At 41.5% G+C, this 20,508-nt stretch overlaps 1 protein-coding gene across 4 annotated transcripts; it reads left to right on the top strand.

The window, feature by feature from the left end:
- Positions 1-432: 432 nt before the first annotated feature.
- YBX1 (Y-box binding protein 1) lies at positions 433-18,693 on the top strand. Of its 4 annotated transcripts, none has more exons than XR_004481585.2 (8): positions 433-733; positions 1,446-1,509; positions 10,491-10,524; positions 13,069-13,158; positions 13,458-13,760; positions 13,863-13,945; positions 14,062-14,232; positions 17,275-17,450. XR_004481585.2 is itself a non-coding variant. In XM_004266359.4 (8 exons), exons 1-7 carry the CDS (start codon positions 568-570, stop codon positions 17,507-17,509), a joined length of 975 nt encoding a protein of 324 aa, XP_004266407.1. In that variant the 5' UTR covers positions 434-567; the 3' UTR covers positions 17,510-17,540; positions 18,308-18,693. The 4 variants fall into 4 exon arrangements, 3 of the variants coding, with proteins under 3 accessions (XP_004266407.1, XP_049555130.1, XP_033277853.1); XM_004266359.4 differs by lacking the exon at positions 14,062-14,232 and adding an exon at positions 18,308-18,693 and having other exon boundaries at positions 434-733; positions 17,275-17,540; XM_049699173.1 differs by lacking the exons at positions 13,069-13,158; positions 14,062-14,232 and adding an exon at positions 18,308-18,693 and having other exon boundaries at positions 435-733; positions 17,275-17,540.
- The last annotated feature ends 1,815 nt before the right edge of the window (positions 18,694-20,508 follow it).

The raw sequence follows: 20,508 nt of genomic DNA, 5'->3' as shown, positions 1-20,508 counted from the left end.
GCGGGAGGCCTTCTCTCCATATGGAGCTAAGGTGTCATTGGGCCCCGGGTCAGGTCGGGTAATCCCGGCTCAAGCGTCTGGCCGTGCCTTTCCTTCGGCCAGGACACTGTCCTGGAATTCGGGCCCGCCCGGGTTGCCGCCTCGTGAAAGTCACGTTCTCTCTGCCCGTCCTCTCGAGTACTCTATGGTTCTCGTGGTGACTCTAATTCTAGTTCCGGTCTCTATGGCGGCGGCGGAGGCAGGAACGGTTGCAGGTCGGCCGAATTAGCTGCCTAAGGGCCAATGACAGTGGAGGAGTGATAGAGTATTAGCCAGTAGAAGTCAAGAGTTGAGGTCAGGTGGTGAGATTGACAGCATTGCTGGCCAGTGAACGATCCTTGGGGCGGGTCGATCGCCGGGCTTATCCCGCCCGTCCCGCCATTCTCGCTAGTTCGATCGGTAGCGGGAGCGGAGAGCGGACCCCAGAGAGCCCTGTGCAGCCCCACCGCCGCCGCCGGCCTAGTTACCATCACATCCCGGGAGGAGCCGCAGCTGCCGCAGCCGGCCCCAGTCACCATCACCGCAACCATGAGCAGCGAGGCCGAGACCCAGCAGCCGCCCGCCGCCCCCCCCGCCGCCCCCGCCCTCAGCGCTGCCGACACCAAGCCCGGCACGACGGGCAGCGGCGCAGGGAGCGGCGGCCCGGGCGGCCTCACATCGGCGGCGCCTGCCGGCGGGGACAAGAAGGTCATCGGTAAGGACCGGACGGGGACGAGTGTGGGGCGGGAGGGAAGCTTGGGGGCGGGAGGGAAGCTTGGCGGCGGAACCGTTACCCGAAGCGGGACGAGCCGGCGGGCGCGCGGCCGGCGGGGACCGATTCGGCGGCGCGCGGCCACCCCTCCCCCAGGCCCCCCCCATTCGCGGACGCCGGCCCGCCCGGTCCGCGTGCCCGAGGCGCGCCTGCGCCGCCTCCCGCGTCCCCTGCAGACCCCGCGCGGCCGCGCGCCCCTCCCCCTGGGCGGTCGCGCGCCGCCGACCGCGTGTGCGGCGGGGTCCCTCCCCTCGGCGCCTGCCCGCCCGCCGGCCGCGTGTGCTCGGGCCCGCACGCCGTTGTTGCGTCCCCCACCCGCTCCTTTCCGCGTGTACTCGGAGGGCGCGGCGCGCCGCCTACGCAGGCCGGAGTGGGCTGGGCGGCTTCCCTTTTCTCACGTGCTCGCCGCAGCGCCCGCCGCCCGCGGTCCCCGCGCACACCCAGCTCGGGCCCGCGCCCCGGGCCTCCGTGGCTGTGGGCTCACCCACGTGGACCGCGCGGCTGGCCGGCGGGCCCTGGAGAGAAAGGCTGTCAGGTGGCCGCTGACCGCCGCCGGGGAACGCGGGAGCCACCGGATGCTGATGCGTGGCGGTTTAAAAAAAAAAAAAAAAAAGGATGTCTGGTAATTGTGGGGTTTTTTTTTTTTTTCCTCCAGCAACGAAGGTTTTGGGAACAGTAAAATGGTTCAATGTAAGAAACGGATATGGTTTCATCAACAGGTGAGATGACCGCCGCTGAATCCTCGTGCTGTCTCTTGCATGCTCTGCCCCATCTGTAGGCTTTGCGGACTTAGGACTGTTGGAGCTTGTGTAGGTTGCCACCTCTGGTGTATTGTTAGTGGGATTTTGTTTTCCTTGGTGACTTGAAAGGATTAGTGGATGTAGAGATTGTCTTTGTTTTGCAGCTAAATGTTAATCTAAAGCTAACTTGAAAGGTACAAAGCGATTTAAAAGGCAAGCGGAGTGAGCCATCTCTTACCAGTTACGGTAAACTGAAAAAGCTAAGATCTGGTATAATTCCGTTAGGCTCAGGCCCACCACATTTTTATCTTCGTCATGCTTTTATACGTTACTGAAATTGGTATTTGAAAATGTGAGCCACTAATTATGTAGGTTATTTACAACTTGTTAACCTCTAGAGGCAACGTGATTTGATAATGCAAGTGTGTCGTTTTGACTAAGGTTATAATTCCTTTGTTTAGTGTCCCACTATATGCTGTTTTACAATGCCTCTGATAAATTTCACGTTAGGGCTGTTTTGACAACAGTTGTTTTTATTTGCTCATACTGTAACATTTGGAAGAAAATGAATGGCTCGTTTCCTTTCCTCAATTTTTATTTCTCGTACTTCCTTGCCCCCAAATCGTACTTGCCAAAGCTTTGGTTGTAGCTTATTAGAGCGGTCTTAGTACGCGGTAACATTATTTTTCGTATTTGAAGGCAAAGCTACAAACTGCATCTTTAGGATTAATCCTTAGAGTTGTTTGTAGCTATAGTGATGGTAACAAGGGCAGTTTACTCACAGTGCTCTTCATGGTCTCCTTGTCAGCCAGGCTTCATATCCAAGATGGCTGCCAAGGCAAGTAGTGCAGTTACAGGGGTGTAGAGCACTGTGCACGCTAACAGCAATATCGGCCTTACAGGTATGATACAGTCATCTCAGCATTTTCTGTCTTACATCCTTACTTACACTAGACGTTTGAAAGAACTTAAGAATAAGAAGTAACACCAGATGTTTCTGAAATGGGCACTACTGAAGGAAGCCAAATGGTCAAGATTAAGCTTAGACACAACTGGCTGGTGAAAAACCGTTAGTTACTCAACCATAAGGTATTGTGGAAGCGTTCAGAGCAAAAGAGATTGTAAGCATTTGATGGTCTGTTTTCCACGTTTGCAGTTGTGGGGAAACATTTTGTCTCTTCCAAAATCTTTAGGAATTTTCCAGACTGCCTTTGGGACAGGCCAAGGCCACATTTTTTTCATCAGTTTTTTGATAATGGGCTGCTAGTGAGGAAGGAAGGAAGGGAATGCTTTGATGCCAGTATTTGATCGCTTTTTAGGTGATCTCTGAATTTGTTAGCATTTCCATTAGTATGTCAGTCTTACTCTGAGTCTCCTTATTGGCCTCACCCTTAAACCAGTGGTTTTCAAATTTAAGTGTGCTTACCTTGGAAGGGTAAAAATGCACATTCCTGAAATCTTCCTTCCCAGCTTGGATTCATTGGGTCTGGGGTACATTTTTAAGGAGAATTCCAGGTGATTATGGCTTGTGGGCCTTACCTTGAGAAACACTGCTTTTGACCTTTGACCCAATGTGATAGGATATCACTGGTGTGCACATTAAGAGGGACTGTAATTTGCAGGCTTTTAAGTAGTTTGCTTTAGAAATATGTTTTTTGTTTTGCTGCATTTGTTAAGTGGACTTAGGTTATGATATTTTTCAAGTGAACAATTGATAATGCAAGATAAAAGTAGTTCCTCATATACTCTAAATTTTTATTCTGTGAGATACCATTCCTTGAATCTCTCTGTTCTGACTTGCAGTCAACTCATTTGGCTATCATACAGGGCAAGTTAAATGTAAGTTGGCGTTTGATGATGCTTTGTTTGGACTGTCTTAACTGCAAGTATTTTGTCACACTAACTGGTTCAGATGCGCTTTACATTTCTAAGACTGGTCGTTTCAATGAATGATTCAGAGACTTGAACAAGACACTGTAAAACCTAACAGCAGGTAAGTTCAGGAGAGGTTTACCTTACTTAAGGGAAAATGTATGTCTTAAAGAACTATAGTTCTGGAAGCTAGCAGGTGGTTCGGGGCTGGAGGCGCTTGGCTCTCCTGAGAGAGAAAGAGTGTGTGTCACACATGTGTACTGTTTCTGTATAAATTAGAGGATGTAGTGTTGGGGATGATTGGTGTAGCTCTAATTTTAACCTCAGAATTCTATGAATTTTATATTTTAGGTTCTTAAAGTGTTTATAATTAAGATACATTTTTAATGTAAAATTTTCCTTTAAAGAAATGTATTTTTATTGTAAACATGTATTTCAGTCTGTGTTATTGCCTGCGATAATTGTTATAGCCTTGTTAGAATTATTTTTTAAAGGGTTTCGTTGTATGAAAGGTGCTAAATAAGAGTATAAAGATTTTAACACAGCAAAAATGTTGGTTTTATTTTGTTAGGCTATGTAGTCTAGGAATTCATTGTTATTCCTTTGTGTGCTGCGTCTGCAAAAGATAATTGGATTATGTGACTGGAGGCGTTTATTAACCCCCCAAAATTACTTTTCATTTTATGATAAACTTCACTCAAGACTATTGAAGATGGCATTAGAAGGATGCCACGGGGTCAGTGGTTTCAGGGTTTGATTCTCTGCTTTTAAACCTAGAAACTTGATGTTCTCTTTTGCTTCCAGGTGTTGAGGATTAATCTGTGCTCACCAAACTTATGAAAGATTGGCATGAATCAGTAACAATTTATTTTTCAATCGGACGTGCATCTTTTTATAGTGACCAGAATAGGAATACTTTTCTGTTATCCAGAGTACTTAAAAAGCTGAATTGTAAGGGTTGGGCAAGTTATTTGGAGCAAAAAGAATCAAACAGAGAAGAGATCACAAACTGGTGGCCTACCTGATCAGAGTATCTTCTTTTTTTAAGAGCTGTATTTTAGCTTTAGGGTCTTTAGTTCCATGGAAATGAAAATCAGCTGGTCATGAGTATTACGGCCTGTAAATGAGGCATGCATTCTCTTTTTACCACAGTCTATCAGGCTTAGTTCTCTCCTGTTGTTTGACTTCCCTTCCTATATGCATTTATGTGTATTACTTTTTACCCGTGGTCTAGGATGATGTTTAATAAACCAAGACAGGGAAGGGCTTAGCTGTCCCTCCTTAGAAAAAATACTTAGTCATGGCTGTCAGGTTTAGTCTCCCTTTGCGGGGGCCCTACCTATTGGGGAGTCCATGTGTATATAACTGATCCTTCATTATGGTGGTGGTAAGAGTAGCTAATGTTTATCAAGTATTTATGCTAGAAACTATAGTAAATGGTTAAAATCAGCTAATGGATTTAATCCAACCTTTCAGGTAATAGGTACTATCCTGAAACACAGAGGTTGAGTAAACTTGCCCCAGAAGTGTAGCTGATAAGTGGCAGAGCTAGGATTTGAACTCTGTTTTCTGACAGTGGAGTTTGTGTGCGCTAACTCCTGTTATTGCTGTCTATGAAAATAGACCCTAGTCGTCTTCAGTTTGGTTGTTTCTACATGGTCTACATTTTCTACAGATAATGGGGGCAGAAGTTATTCTTTGCCATTGAAAGGTTCTTCTTAAATGATCTTGGCTTGTCACTAGAGCTGTATGCTACTAGTTCCCCAGATTTGAAAAGCTTTCTGCTTTTCACTGCCTGTTTCATATAGTTAGGGATTGCTATAATATAGTTCTAGTTCAGCGTGCAGATTGTCTTTAGGAAGTAAAGGACTTGCTTAATACCTAATATTGGGAGGCAGTTAAGGAATTAAAAGAGAGTATTAGATCTTTATCTTTAAACTCATTCTGGTTTTATATGGTCTGTGAACCAAGAACAGGTTTTGCCTTTTTGTAAGTGTTGTTAAAAAAGAGAAAAATATACAACAGTCTGTGACCCTACAAACCCTGTTAATTTTAACTTTATAGACCTGTGGAAGGATGATTGCCAAGTCTCTTGGGCTGTTAAAGTCAAACTGATCATAACTTGATCGCACAGTAAGAACCAAGAAATCATAGGTAGTCTGTAACCTAAATGAGTAAATGTTGTGGCACTAGGGAAGGCTTGAAGATTTGGTGGTGTGCTAAGGGAGGGATGGGGCAGGGTGGAAGGGGGTGGAGGCATAAAAAGACATACCTTCATTGTCCTACATTAGGAACTTTGAAGAGACTTCCATTTTCTTTAGATCCCTGCAGGATTTCTTTTTCTTTGGCATTCTCAACTTAAAATGGTATCCCCTTTTTTTCTAAAGTCTCTTGCTATCTGTGTGATTTCTTTTTCCTTGAAGTCACTGCTGGGTTATTTGCTGAATAAGAACAATGTTATATTTCTAGGTAGGTGAGAAAAGTATGTTTTCATTAAAAATTTTTTCAGTAGTTAATAATGATCTATTAATACGAAGAGGCGGAGTAGAAGAATACAGCAAAAAGAGTACACTTGACTGCAGGAGAATGGGAGGACTGGTGTGTGATACATGGAATGACACTGTTGGAATACTGTAAGTCTATGCTGTCCAATACAGTAGTAGGTACATGTGGCTATTAAGCATCTGAGAAACTGAATGTAAGATACTTTCAATGTTTTATGTTGACCATGTATGTTGAAATGATCAAATTAGTTTTACTTGTCTTTACTTTTTATTATGGCTACTAGAAAACAAACTTAGATGTTTGGCTTTACAAATAAGGCACTTTGCCCAAGATTATGTAGTTAGTAATGGGGATAGCCAGGATTCCAACCTTGGCTCCAGTGGTTCTGGTTAGGAGCTCTTAACCATTGTGTTCTATATCCCACCTTGCCCCTCTCTCCTCCTTCCTCTCTGATTAGTATGACTTAACATACTATAACATGTAGAAAACCACATTTGGTAATTCAGCTGCTGCCTTAGATTGAATAGTGGTGGCCTTCTAGATAGAAATCCTTGAGGATAGGCCACATCTTATTTTTATTTCTTGTGCTTAGCACAATGCCCAGATAGCTAACTAGCACAAGTAAATAACCCAACAGTATTAAAGAATTGAATGAGGCCTTTGGGCTTGCTGTCCTTTCATCATCAGCCCAGTGGCTTCTGGTAGATTAGAGCTGGCTAATGTTAATGAATAGTAGACACTCAGTAGATACTTTAAAATTGAGCACCTACCATGTTCCTGTAGTATGCCGAGTGCTAGACAGAAGAATGGCAGCCTCTGTTTTCAGTGACTTGGCTCCATGGGGTTGGAGCTCATACTTTGGCTTGTGTCTAACCTTCCACCCTCAGTAAAGTATGGTAAAGGCAGAAGTATGCCTCTTGGTTCTCAGGAGGTACGAGGCAGTGCTGGTGATGCCTCCATTCTCTCCTCATTGCATTAATAAATAGCTAAAGGTTAAAACATGCTTCTTGATGAGCCATTCTGGTCATCTTTAATTGCTGCTTTTCCCTCTTCAGTAAGATCTCTAGTAGCCATGACATGCCTTTTTTCCAGTATTACTGTAGATCAGGAGTCAAGAAACCCTCTCAGAACTGGTTTTATCTGGCTGGTGAGCAAAGAATGGTTTTTATATTTTTTAAGTGTTGAGGGAAGTGAGGGGGCAATATGCAGCAGAACCCTGGTCTAATTATACGAATAACTTTGTGTACTACAGGTAAGGATGTAGGGATGCTTGTTATTCATTGTTGTTCTCTCCCAGAATTGAAGAAACCATATGCTGTTATCTGCTTCTACAGCTGAAACATGTAAAGATTTCCAAACTGATCCTTTTTGAGTTTTCAACATGATAAAGCCCAGGGCCTGTGGAATCAAATTCTACCACTCTAAGCAGATGACCGCATACTTCATTTTCCTAATTTGTAGAACGGGGGGTTAATATAAAAGCACCTACCTTGGGATTGGTATGATCTAAAGAGTTAAAGCGCTTGGCACAGTATCTGGAACGTAAACCCTCTGCAGTGTAAGCTGTTAGGTGTCTAAGCTTTTCCCCTTTTGTGGGTGAAGAAAAAGATCCAGTTAGCAGGGGGCAGCTTTCCAAGGCTACACAGCTGTTAATAGTAGAATGAGGAGTAAAAATCAGGTTTCCTATTGGTAGTGCCTTGAACTTCTTGGTAGTCCTTCAGCAAGTTGCAACTAGATTGATTTATTGCATCCATACTGTAGTATAATGGCTTGGCTAAAACTACATTTTTGGATCTGTCAAGTTTTTCCCTAAAATCTACATACTTTTTTTTTTTTTGGCTGCATTGGTTCTTCATTGCTGCGCACAGACTTTCTCTAGTTGTGGCAAGCGGGGGCTACTTTTTGTTGCGGTGCATGGGCTTCTCATTGCTGTGGCTTCTCTTGTTGCGGAGCATGGGCTCTAGGCTTGCGGGCTTCAGTCGCTGTGGCTCGCAGGCTCTAGAGCTCAGGCTCAATAGTTGTGGTGCATGGGCTTAGTTACTCCGCAGCATGTGGGATCTTCCCAGACCAGGGCTCGAACCCATGTCCCCTGCATTGGCAGGCGGATTCTTAACCACTGCTCCACCAGGGAAGTCCCCTAAAATCTATATATCTTTTGACCATGATATATTTTCTTATAGACTGGTTTAGTGACAACAGAATAAATGAGTATCACCTTGTCTGGCATGACATCATTAGTGAACATATATTGGTTTCCACATAGCTCTGTACCCAGAAAACCTCTCCCTAATCTGTTTTCCAAGAGATGATTTATCTTGTGTGTACTACTTGTCTTGTACTATCTTTAAGATTGTCCTGACTGGAAAAGTAGTTTTGGTGAATTTTTTTAATACTCCTTTTACAACCCTGAAGTAAAATTCGTAGATAACTGCTTTTACTTCTTTTTATTGTGGTGTATAATATTTTCCAGCTGTAAATGTCTATTTGCAACTACATTAGAAAAAATGTTGTATTGGCTACCCAGATACATGGGTAACATTATTGTCAGTAATGAAAAATCCCTCTCTTGAAAGCTGCATCTTTTAGGAAATTATAATGCATATTGAAACTGTAAAATACTATATTCAGAACTCAGTTAATTTACACATGAAAGTCCAGTACCGAATATCCTTTACCTAGTCATCTGGCCAGTCTTATACCCTTCACTCCCTTTAATGGAAGTAGTACCCCCTGTCTTTGGAACAGCCTTAGAGCTTGAAATTCAGTCGTCGTGTAGCTCGCTCGCTCTCTCGCTCTCGCTCTCTCTCTGTCTCTCTGTGTGAGTGTGTGTGTGTGATCGATCCTGTTTCCATAAATTGAATGTCCTCATGTTATGATAATCCAAGCTATATGGATTCTTTGGTGCATATATTGCTCCATGGATCAGCAAGGAGCCAACAGTCAGTAAACCAGTCAGGCTAGTTCATTGTAACCTTTGTTCCTTTTGTCATTAAACACTAGAACTACTATTGAGTCCTTTCTCAACTCTGACCTACTGACAATAGGGTAGGGTAAATCAATAAAGGTCTAGAAATGTTGTTGCTCCTCCAGTGCTTCTTTTTGTTCATAGTATCATCACCCTGACCTCCAGTCTCTAAGCTAAAAATTCAGATCATTCACCACTGGCCCCTGACTTCTAGCCTCCATTCACCCACAAAGTTTTTCCCATATTAATTCAAGAACGATATCTCAAGTCTACTCCCTCATACACAGCCCCTTAGTCCAGGCCTCCATCAGTCCTAGTCTGGACTTCTGGTGTAGCTTTTATAACTAACAGGTCTCCTCTTGGCTTCAAACTTTCCGTAATAGCAACCATTTTTTAACACCTAATAATTTATCGTGTTCTAATTTATCTAATAATTTATATGTCCACTACATAAAAGCGTTTACTGGCTTCTCTACCTACATGATGATTTAGCCCATATTCACCCTTCCACACAGCCACAGCCCTAGCCATATTCTAGGTTGAACCCAGTTTGCACTTAATTTGCTCATTGTTGGTTTTACCCATGTCCATGACCTCTCCACCTGGAACATCTTTCTCATTTTCCAGTAAACTCCTTTAAGACTTAGGGCAAATGTTGCCTCCTTTAATAGCTACTTGTAAAGTCCTGAAGCAAATATTTCAACCTTATTTGTTTAGGAACAGACTAAAGATTGGTGTCAAATGGTGTCATATGAAGTGAAAAAGGGGGTCGTGTGTGCTAGTAAAAAGTTTCATTCATCTTCACCTCCTTAGTTCTCCAGCATAAACAATGCTTGCCGTGTGAATGATGTCAGTATTGGTGGTGTTTGTATTTGTACTTCATTGTGATCTTGTCCCTCTATTTTAATCAGTACTTTATTTTTAAGAGCAGTTTAGGTTCATGGCTAAGTTGAGCAGAAAATACATAGTTCCCATGTACCCCAGGCCTACACATTGCACCCATGACTTCCCCCACTATACTGTACCAAAGGGATACATTTGTTACAATCGATAAATCTACACAGACACATCATTATCATTCAAAGTCCATAGTTTACATTTAGGGCTCATTCCTGGTATTGTACATTCTGTGGTCATCTTTATGATCCTCAAGGAAAGTTGGGAATTGGAAATGGTAAAAAGGAAATGATTTGAGGATGAAGTGAGGAAGTAGGAAGCTAGTAATTAATGGAAGAGAATATGTTCATGATCTCTCCTACTTAAGTTAGTAACCGTGCTCTTAGAGGTAGGAGTGGGTTGTGCAGGAACGCTGTTCAGTAGGATGAGGAGTGACAGAATGTATGTTGCTAGTCACTTCTATCCTAATAGCTTAGTAGGTCACACTTTATTAGTCTTTAATCCTTCTAAGGTAGATGGTGAGAGTTATTAGCAAAACCATCGTGGCTTACTGGTTGTGTTTTTGTTTTGTTTCTTAATTTCCTAATGGCTGGTTGGCAGCCGAGAAAGTCTCTAAAAAGGGGAGGGGAGTGCAGAAAGGACCAAGTGTATCCTTAATCTTTGGCAACATGAAATGTAGTGTTCAATTTTATAACTTGTTCAACTTGGTTCTGTCTTATAGGAATGACACCAAGGAAGATGTATTTGTACACCAGGTGAGTGCTCGTGTGGGTATTTACCCTTCTGGCTCAAGGCTTGTGGGAAGAAAAGGGTGGATATCTTGTCAACTACTGTTCCTTGCAAAAAGGTTAAGTCCAGTCACCAAACAATTTAGTTCCCACAGGAAGAGGGGTAGTATAGCTTAAATGTGTACATTGAAACATTATGTTGGCAGTTTACTTAATTAAAATAGGTGTTTCACATTGGTATTTTGTTAATGGCTATAGCTTTTTTAAATGCTGAATCTGCTCTACTTGTTACACTAAATTTTGAAACCTAATTTCAGATGAACTGAAAACCTCCATTAATCTAAACTTGAACTAATACCATTGCGATAGATATACAGAAACTTTGACAAGATGCTGTTAGAATTACCTCTATGGTAAGGACAAATAACAGTAATCCTGGGAGAAATCGGCCAAAGTTGCAAAATATATTAATTTGAAATGAATGTTGAAAAACTGGCAAACGTAGCATAGGTCCTTCTGTTATAACAGGATAGGTGCTACATGCTAAACTTCCCCCACAAGTACCATTCAAGGAAAATATTTTGGAAAATGCTTAAACATTAAGGAGTTTATTGTTAAAGTAAGCCACTGCCAAATGAACACTAATATTTCAACCTTAAGTATATCATAGGCCCCACTGGACTTAATTATCCTCATAGGAATGCAGTGGGTAGGAAAAATGTTTATAAATGTGTACTTTTGTGTACTCTGCAGTTTTTGTTTTTGTTTTTGTTTTTTTTTACTAAGACTGTTGAAATATTGTCAACTTGTATTGAAAATCACTCTAAGAACTTTTTAACCACTATACTGTAACGTAGACATCAAAAGACAAAGTCAATCTACACATGCCTTTATTCAGGGAGGTATGAGCTTGGCTGTCAGCATACTTCATAGGAAGGGCTGTCTTAGGTTGGTGTTTTGTAGCTCTCTGAAGTGCCCTGTACAGCACTCAGTGGCAATCAAGGGGGGAGCCAGATCAATTTCTAGATACATCGGAAGCCCTGTCCAGTAATCACTGGGTCAAACATAAGCATGGAAACTTTTAAATTCTAAACAAATATAGGACTGCTCAGGCAAGGTGTTATATTAAGACAAATGTTTATTATATAAAATTGAATACCAACACTTAATCTGTTCCTTACTTCCCTTTTGCATGTTCAAAGGAATTTGCAGAATTAGGTACAAGAGACAGCAAGCTTGCCAGTCTTGCTGCCCGTCAGCAACAGTAAAGGGTTTGGGAAGATTGGGGAGGGCGTTGAAAATGCTGACCAAAATAAGAGTTTGGGATTTTAATTACCCATACTTGTGCTATCCCCTATGACTGCAGATAATTGAGTTATATGAAAGGTATGAAAACTTTGTGACAGTTTAGATGACAGATGAAATTAATTATTTGGCTGAATGCATATCACCCGCTTGTACCAACCCACAAGGTGTCACCAATATGCTTTCCTCTTTATTTTGGAGGTGGTTTCAACATTTAGTTGTTTCTTAGGACTTTGGCTGCTCAGGTCTTGGTGGTGTATCAAGGAGACTGCAGTTCTGGGCAACTTAGCTTAATTGGCTTCAGATTTGTTGGTTGTCCTGCCTCCTCTGGAATGGAAATGCATGAGTGATCCTGTAATGGATACCGCTGTGATGTAGTAGAATGAACATGGGATTTGGAGTCCCAAGACCTGGATTTAGAAAAGTCCATACTCTGCCACTTATTAGCTGTGTGACCTTGGGCAAGTCACCTAACTTTTTAAAGCCTGTTTATTACCTTGAAAGAGGAATAATAATGCCTCACACCATCTGTCATAATGAGATTGAGTGGGTAATGTGCGGAAGAACTTTATGGAAGTACTACAAACGTGAGATATTATTCTTCCCCTTTAACTTTGTCGTAGAAGTCTGGAGAACAAGTAACAATGTGAGATTTAATGTATTCTGGGGAGGTAATAACCAACTGTCCCAGGCAGTCGGAATATTAAAAGTGGCATAGTTAATTCATGTGAATTGCATTTCCATCGAAGTATTACCACAGTCAGGTTGGAAGGGATTTTGGTTGACATTTGTAATTGAGTTTGATACGGTAACACAGGGACAAAGTTGGTTTGGTCAACTTTGAAGCATGCAAAACTAAACTCGCCTGTCATCTAAACTGGCCCTGTGTGGGGCTAGCTTCTACTATTAAGTGCAGTCTTTGGGGATAGATGGATATCCTCATTTTGTTCAAAGCTACATATAATGCTTTTGCAAAAAGCGTTTTAAAATATATATCTATATAGTGTCTGTCTTGAGTGTTAAATTACTTGTTTTAGTTTGGAAAATAGTGGTAAAATGCTGGGGCCTTGTAAGATTGGAGTATTTTGGTTGAGGTTGGGGGTAGCATTGGTCCCTGTTTTCCTAAATTTATTGATGGTTTGGTCTTATTTAAAGCTAATTTTAAGTGTATATCCAAGCTAAAATATTGTTGACTCTGGTACATTTTAAATGAAAAAGCACATTATTCTCCCCTGTTAATCTATTTTTGGAATGTGATATTACTAGACTGCCATAAAGAAGAATAACCCCAGGAAGTACCTTCGCAGTGTAGGAGATGGAGAGACTGTGGAGTTTGATGTTGTTGAAGGAGAAAAGGTGAGGATGCTTTTTGTGTAAAGGTTTGACTTCAGTATGGAAATATTTTGGAGATCTCATCCATTAGGATGGTGGCTCTAATGTGGATGGATGGGTCAGGTGACCACTTGAACACAGGTGCATCAATCCTAATGTGCTGGCTGCAGTTAGAGGGCTATCTCTTCAGAACAGTGAGGAACTAATATTTAATCATTTCTATGCACCCCTGGCCACAGAGACCCTTTTTTATTTGCTTTGTGTAAGTTCTGTTAAGTGTACTTAATTCCATTGTCACTATCAATATATGATGGCTTTTGTAGGGTGCGGAGGCAGCAAATGTTACAGGCCCTGGTGGAGTTCCAGTACAAGGCAGTAAATATGCAGCAGACCGTAACCATTATAGACGCTATCCACGTCGCAGGGGTCCTCCACGCAATTACCAGCAGAATTACCAGAATAGTGAGAGTGGGGAAAAGAATGAGGGATCGGAGAGTGCTCCTGAAGGCCAGGCCCAACAGCGCCGGCCCTACCGCAGGCGAAGGTTCCCACCTTACTACATGCGGAGACCCTATGGGCGTCGACCACAGTATTCCAACCCTCCTGTGCAGGGAGAAGTGATGGAGGTAAATGTGATTTTATTTATTTTTAACTGCCGTGGTATTCAGACTTCTGTCTGGTTGGGTTTTTACTGGTCCATATTGGCTTGATTTCCATTGCCTTTTCAGGGTGCTGACAACCAGGGTGCAGGAGAACAAGGTAGACCAGTGAGACAGAATATGTATCGGGGTTATAGACCACGATTCCGCAGGTATGGTTTGTATTTTAAAATTTCTCAAGCATGTATTAGGACTCAGCAGCATCATGCTTCTTCCGCAGGCTTTTTCAGTCGTTTATCTGTTAACACTTCACATTTTCTTTCATCAGATACCTAAGAGATGAACCTGAAGTCAGTTATCTTTGAGAATGTGTTCTTTGCATCTTTGCTGGCACTGGTTAAAAACACCTTTATAGATGTGGTCTACTTTATGCAGTTGGTTTTGTTGTTGTTTTTCTCTAATGAGGGTATGGAATTTCACATGTTCTGTCCTTTAACAGGTAAGAAAATAGTAGTTTAAACTGCATTGTATTATAACTTTAAAACCTGGTTCATTGGGAGGGAGAAAGGTAAAAGGTAAGCATATCTTTTTAACAGAGGGTATTTAAATGTTAGAGCATAGAGTAATTAGGGAAGAGCTCCATGAGCCAGACACGTTTATACATATATGTAGCACACTGAGGCAGTGTTCCCAGTCCCACGATGTTAGGATCGACTGGTGTAGCAGTTATTTCTTTTAAGGGTCTTAGAGCATTGAGTCTCCAGATGTGATCCCTAAGACTAACAGGTAGTATACTCTTTTCAACCTAGACATAGTTACCTTGTTGAAATACTACAAATAATCACAATATGTTTTAAAATAGTGATAATGTTTATCTGTGATAGAGATAAATGGTCTAAAATAGGCTTTCATGGCAGTTTATCCATTTAAATTCCAAGAGCAGAATCCTTGGTCTACTTTTTCTTACATTGTAGAGCTGCTTAAATTTTCCACCTAGTTTCATTGGTGTTCTTAAAAATAGCATATGAATTTTTGTTGTCAAGTGCTTCTGTTTTACTGTTTGCCTTTTGGTTTAAGTTAGACTAAATGGTCTCATTTGAATGAATAGACTAGTATTACAGTGTCAGATAATTGCTATGGTGAGATAGATAGATAAGGTAGATAGATTGATTTGCCTTAAAGTATCAAGGAACGCAGGGCTTTCCAAACTAATTAGCCAGGAATTTTTTGTTCAAATGAGTAGTAAATGACACATGCCACTTACAATCCATGGGGTGAAATTCTGATGGATGCAGATCCAAGAGCAAATTGTAAGAAATCTGAGACCAATATAGCAGGAGTTTTGCTGAGAAGGAGACAGGTGAGGTGGCAATAAAGGGAAATGTGTCATCAAGAAAGGATTTTTTTGTTTGAGAAATAAGAGCATATTTGTAGGCTGGAAAACATAGTAAAAGAGGACAGTTGTCAGGGAAGTAACTGCTAGAACTGTCTTCAGTTAGGATAGGATTTGGTCCACAAATAGTGGGTTAGTCTTTTGCTAGAAACCATGGGCATTGCATGTGTAAGAAGCCAGAGTATATGGGCCCCGGTATGTTAGTGAAGTCAAAAGGAGAGAGGGGTGAGAGAGGTTTGGGGAGTTTGGGACAAAGATGTGAAATTATCTCTAGAAGAGAAATAGGGGAAATCAAATAATAGTGTTTACAAATTTAAAGTGGGTCCACCCAACATGGTTGTACTTTTCCAGCCATTTTGAGCCCCAGCCTCAGATTAGGCATAGAGTTAGATTTGTTCAGCATTTGTCTACCCAAAGATGACTGAGTTTGAGATTGGTTGTAATGATTAATGGTGGACTTTATGCTTGGAGAAAGAGGGGAGAAACAGATTAAGGAAGAGTAAGTGACAGAATGAGTGATGGGATCATTGGATTATAGGTCCTAGTGGAAATAGAGTGCGAGAACAAGACACCTGGAATAAACCGGGAAAATAAGTAAGGGGTGATTAGAGAGTGGAATGCTTGAAGTTGAGAAAACCTAGGTAGCAAACAAGAATTGGATGGGAAGTAAAGAATCTGAAAGCCCATATTATTTGGGACTGTCATGATAATTACAACAGGAAAAGTGTAGTAAATGGAATATGGCATAACATAAGATTTGAAAGCTTGGGGTTTTAGAATTCACTTCAGAAGCCGCAGTGATAGGGGTGGGACAGCCACCACTTGAAGGCTATGGGGGAAAGACAGGGCAGTTTTGCCGAAGACTGGTCATGAGTTCACAAAATGTGGGGAAACGGTTTCAGGAGAAGGGGTGGGGGGTGGGATTGGGAGAGGTAGGTGGGAGATTGGAGGGGTTAGAGGTGAAAAATAGAATGTACGGATCTAAATAGGAAATTAGAGCTTATTTTGACCTATAATATTTATGGTATAGAAGGATGTTATTAATCTTGGTGTTCATTTAAAGCATGCAACTGACTGGTATTTAGTATATTCACAAAGTCACGCAGCCATTACCACCGTCTAATTCCAGACATTTTCATCACCGCCACGCTCCCACCAGTCCGCCACCCCCAAAGTTCTGTATTCATTAATAGTCACTCTCCATTCCCCTCTGCCCCAGCCCTTGGCTGCCACTAATGTGCTTTCCCTGTCTCTGGATTTGCCTATTTCGGGTATTTCTGTGTCTGGCTTTCAATTCACATATTTTTAAGGTCATCCATGTTGCATGTATCAGTACTTGATTTCTTTTTATGACCAAGTCATGTTCTATTGTATGAATATCACATTTTGTTCTTCATTAACCAGTTGATGGGCATTTGGGTTTCTTTTTTTGTTGTGAATAATACAGTAATCACATAATGGACACTGTTTTGGCTATAGACCCAGGAGTAGAACCGCTGGGTCATATAGTAACTCTTTGACATTTGTTGCCAAGCTGTTTTGCAAAGCTGCTGCACCATTTTATATTCCCAGCAGCAATGTATTGAGGGTTTGTTTCTTCGCATCCTCCCCAACATGGTTATTTTTCAGCCTTTGGATTATGACTATCCTAGTGGGTATGAAGTGGGTTTGATTTGCCTTTCCCAGTGACTAATGGTGGTTGTGTACTTTCATTTCTATGAAGAGAGCATCTCTTCTTTGGTTTTGACTTCCTGCATTTTTAGCAAGTGTTCATCTGTAAAGGATAGTTAGCACTTGTTCCCAAACCTGGTTACCTTAAAGCCCGTGTTTTTAAAGGACATCAAGGTGTTGATAGTGTTGTACCACCTTTAGTCCTTTCATGGCTAACTTTGTAATAGATTATACTATGGGTAAAAGCTTACGAGACTATTAAAACCAGTTTTAAGCGTTCATCTTCCAGTTTATACTTCCAAATCCTTTTCCCAAGTCATACTCAATTTGTGAAATAAAAGCCAAATTTGCTCTTTTGATTTTGCTAAATTGCCTGCAGACCACTTGATAAACAGAAAGGCCAGATGTGTTAATACTGGTGGCTAGGTTAAAGAAAGAAGGTTTTATCATTGCAAGTTTGCACAATGTTCATTCCAGGGGCCCTCCTCGCCAAAGACAGCCCAGAGAGGACGGCAATGAAGAAGATAAGGAAAATCAAGGAGATGAGACCCAAGGTCAGCAGCCACCTCAACGTCGGTACCGCCGCAACTTCAATTACCGACGCAGACGCCCAGAAAACCCTAAACCACAAGATGGCAAAGAGACAAAAGCAGCCGATCCACCAGCTGAGAATTCGTCCGCTCCCGAGGCTGAGCAGGGCGGGGCTGAGTAAATGCCGGCTTACCATCTCTACCATCATCCGGGTAAGTAAGCGTAGATAGCCTTCTGGCCTCTGAGCAGTCATGAGTGGTGTCCATTAATGAAAGAGGAAAAAACCCAGTTCATCAGGTAAGGTAAGCCACTTAAACATACAATATCTTCTACCCAAACTAATCATAACATGACCTGAATGTCCCATTTTGGTAACGGGGCGTATCAGAGCCATACTTTGGCTCACTAACACTTGGAGGCCTAGCTTTACATTGTATCTTGATGTGAGAGCCTTTTGTCAACCTTTTTGGATGATTTTGCCAGTAAGCAGAGGAAAGTCTTGCTAACCTTACCATAACAGGTAATGTTAATTACATTGCATTATTTTTCATTTTTCAAAAATAAGTGGGATAGCTACTAGGATTAATAACCTAGGTGATAGTGACCAATATGGTTGGTCTCTTTGGGAAAAGTGACAACTTTGGCATTGTATCATCAATTCCAAAATCAAGGGATTCCCTTTTTACTTGATTCTAGGAGGCATGTGGCACTAGAATTATTATTTTCAGCCACTGATACTTTTTTTCCCCTCTATACTATTTTCTGAGTGTCAAAAGGTCATCCAGAACCTAGGAGTAACCATTCTTGTTACACAGCAGGGTCCACCCCTGTTATGAATTGCTGTGTTAAGATAAACCAGTGTGAGATTTGTTAATGCCTTCCCTACTTAGCTTATTTGAATCTGGAGCAGTTTGGTGTACTAAAAGAAAATTGCAGTGAACTGCGCAAGATAATTTTAAAACTTTTTTTTCTTTTACAGTTTAGTCATCCAACAAGAAGAAATGAGTACGAAATTCCAGCAATAAGAAATGAACAAAAGATTGGAGCTGAAGACCTTAAGTGCTTGCTTTTTGCCTGTTGACCAGATAACTAGAACTATCTGCATTATCTATGCAGCATGGGGTTTTTATTATTTTTACCTAAAGACGTCTCTTTTTGGTAATGACAAACGTGTTTTTTAAAAAAAATAAAAAAGCCTGGTTTTTCTCAATACACCTTTAAAGGTTTTTAAATTGTTTCATATCTGGTCAAGTTGAGATTTTTAAGAACCTCATTTTTAATTTGTAATAAAAGTTTACAGCTTGATTTTTTCAAAAAAGTCAACAAACTGCAAGCACCTGTTAATAAAGGTCTTAAATAATTGTCTTTGTGTATATTTCTGCCTTGTTTCATTTTAGTTTATAAGTACTTTCTGGTTATAGGATCCTTATTAGCTTAAATCTATCTGTAGATAGGTGGTACTCATTGGTATTTACTCAGGAAATTTTTAAAAATGTGTAATCCTTTATTGAGTAGCATGCCTGTGGGCCCGTACTGAAAATTAGAAAGTATTTACTATGGTAATATGGCCATTTTCCTTTCTGTGAGCTGCTTTTACTGGGAGGCAGTGGTAAAGGAGAAGAGAGAGGGCATGGTCTGGTGGAGACTAACTGGACTCTAATCCTTGGAAGCCATTTATTCGTGCCCTACTGTGAGTTACTTCAGCCTGTGGATTGAAGGATACCCACCTTAGTTATCAGATGCCTGCCACAGAGACTGGTGTACTTGGTTAACACAGCTCCTTTGCTTGGGCACAAATAATGCAATGCTTGTGTGAAGTCTGCTTAAAGAACATAGAGGTCAGTGACATTCATTTTGTTCTCAGCACCCTTGTAACCTAAGCCTGTTCTGCCTGTTCTTTTATAATGTCTTATTAAAATGCCCTTTGGCTTCCATTGTGGAATAGTTAATGACTGCTGTCTAGAGACTAATTCTGGATCATTCTGGCCAGCATTTGACGCCTTGGGGTTATAGAGTCGGCTAGAGTGGCATATCCGGGAGTCATGCAGTGCTGTGTGCCTCTCCAGAATGGGCTCAGGATTCACAGAACTGAGATTTGCATTGCACTGATAGTTTTAATTCAGGAGACTGATGAATAAAGTGGGGGAAAAATAGGCAAGTGGGCTAGGCTAGTATCAGTCAACACTTTGAAATGCCTTTTCTGAATTTGGGGCCACCTCTTCGGATGTTGAACACTGCTGATGGTATGTAGTGTTTTTTTCTTATAGTTGCATACATTAGGATATATGTTGTGGAAGTGATGCCAACAATGCTTACATAATCCAATAATGTGGGAATGTGATTTTGAAAACGATGGCAAGGAAGAAAGTTTTTTGTGATGCAGTCTTGCTGCCAGTGTTGCAAACAACATTTTTTCATGTGTATTTGTCTTGTGTGAATTTACTTCACTGTGTGTAAGGATTAGGCAGCCTGTGAGTCTCTGACAGCTGAGAGAGTACATTCAGTCTTGCAGCCCGTCTGCAGGTTTAGAACCTGGTCTACCGTTCAGATGCACCAGCATGAGACTCTGGGGAAGTCAGTACTGTTTACTAGAAGAGGGGTGGTGGAAGCAGTGCTTTGCAGCAGTAGCAGCAGTGATTTGCTCTGTGACAGCCTTCCTTAGCTTTTGACACTTATCCATGAGTTTGGTTCTCCAGCTGTGTAAGGGTTATGAATACATGAATACCTCATGTTCTTGGAGAACCACGTGACTGGAGCAGAGAGCACGGAAAGTGCTATGGGCCTGTTGTCTTCTTTCGTTCTGGTCAAAATTCGGTGAGGATGCTTATCGTTTCTGTTGAACCTTGTACTAGATGACCTAGGCAGTGAGGTAAGACTTAAGGAATAGGTGGTAGTGGTAATAAACCAAAAGAGCTAGCAGTCAAGAATGGATAATTTGTTAGTAATAGTAAATGGCTAAAATTTATTTTGTATAATAAATACAGTAGTATCAGGGAAATATATTTAGGACTAACATTTTCCAAATCTCTGGGAGGAAGCAAGACCATTGAAAGACATTAAAGAAAAATGGGCATTTACATGTTCATGAATATTGAGAATGATGTCAATCCATCTATTCAAATTAGGTTTAGTAAGGGACTTCCCTGGTGGCCCAGTGGGTAAGACTCCATGCTCCCAAAG

Source organism: Orcinus orca, chromosome 1 (assembly GCF_937001465.1).
Source record: "Orcinus orca chromosome 1, mOrcOrc1.1, whole genome shotgun sequence".
Classification (NCBI taxonomy): domain Eukaryota; kingdom Metazoa; phylum Chordata; class Mammalia; order Artiodactyla; family Delphinidae; genus Orcinus; species Orcinus orca.
The sequence above is the reverse complement of the archived record's forward strand: the minus strand, read 5'-3'. Positions and strand labels throughout refer to the sequence as shown.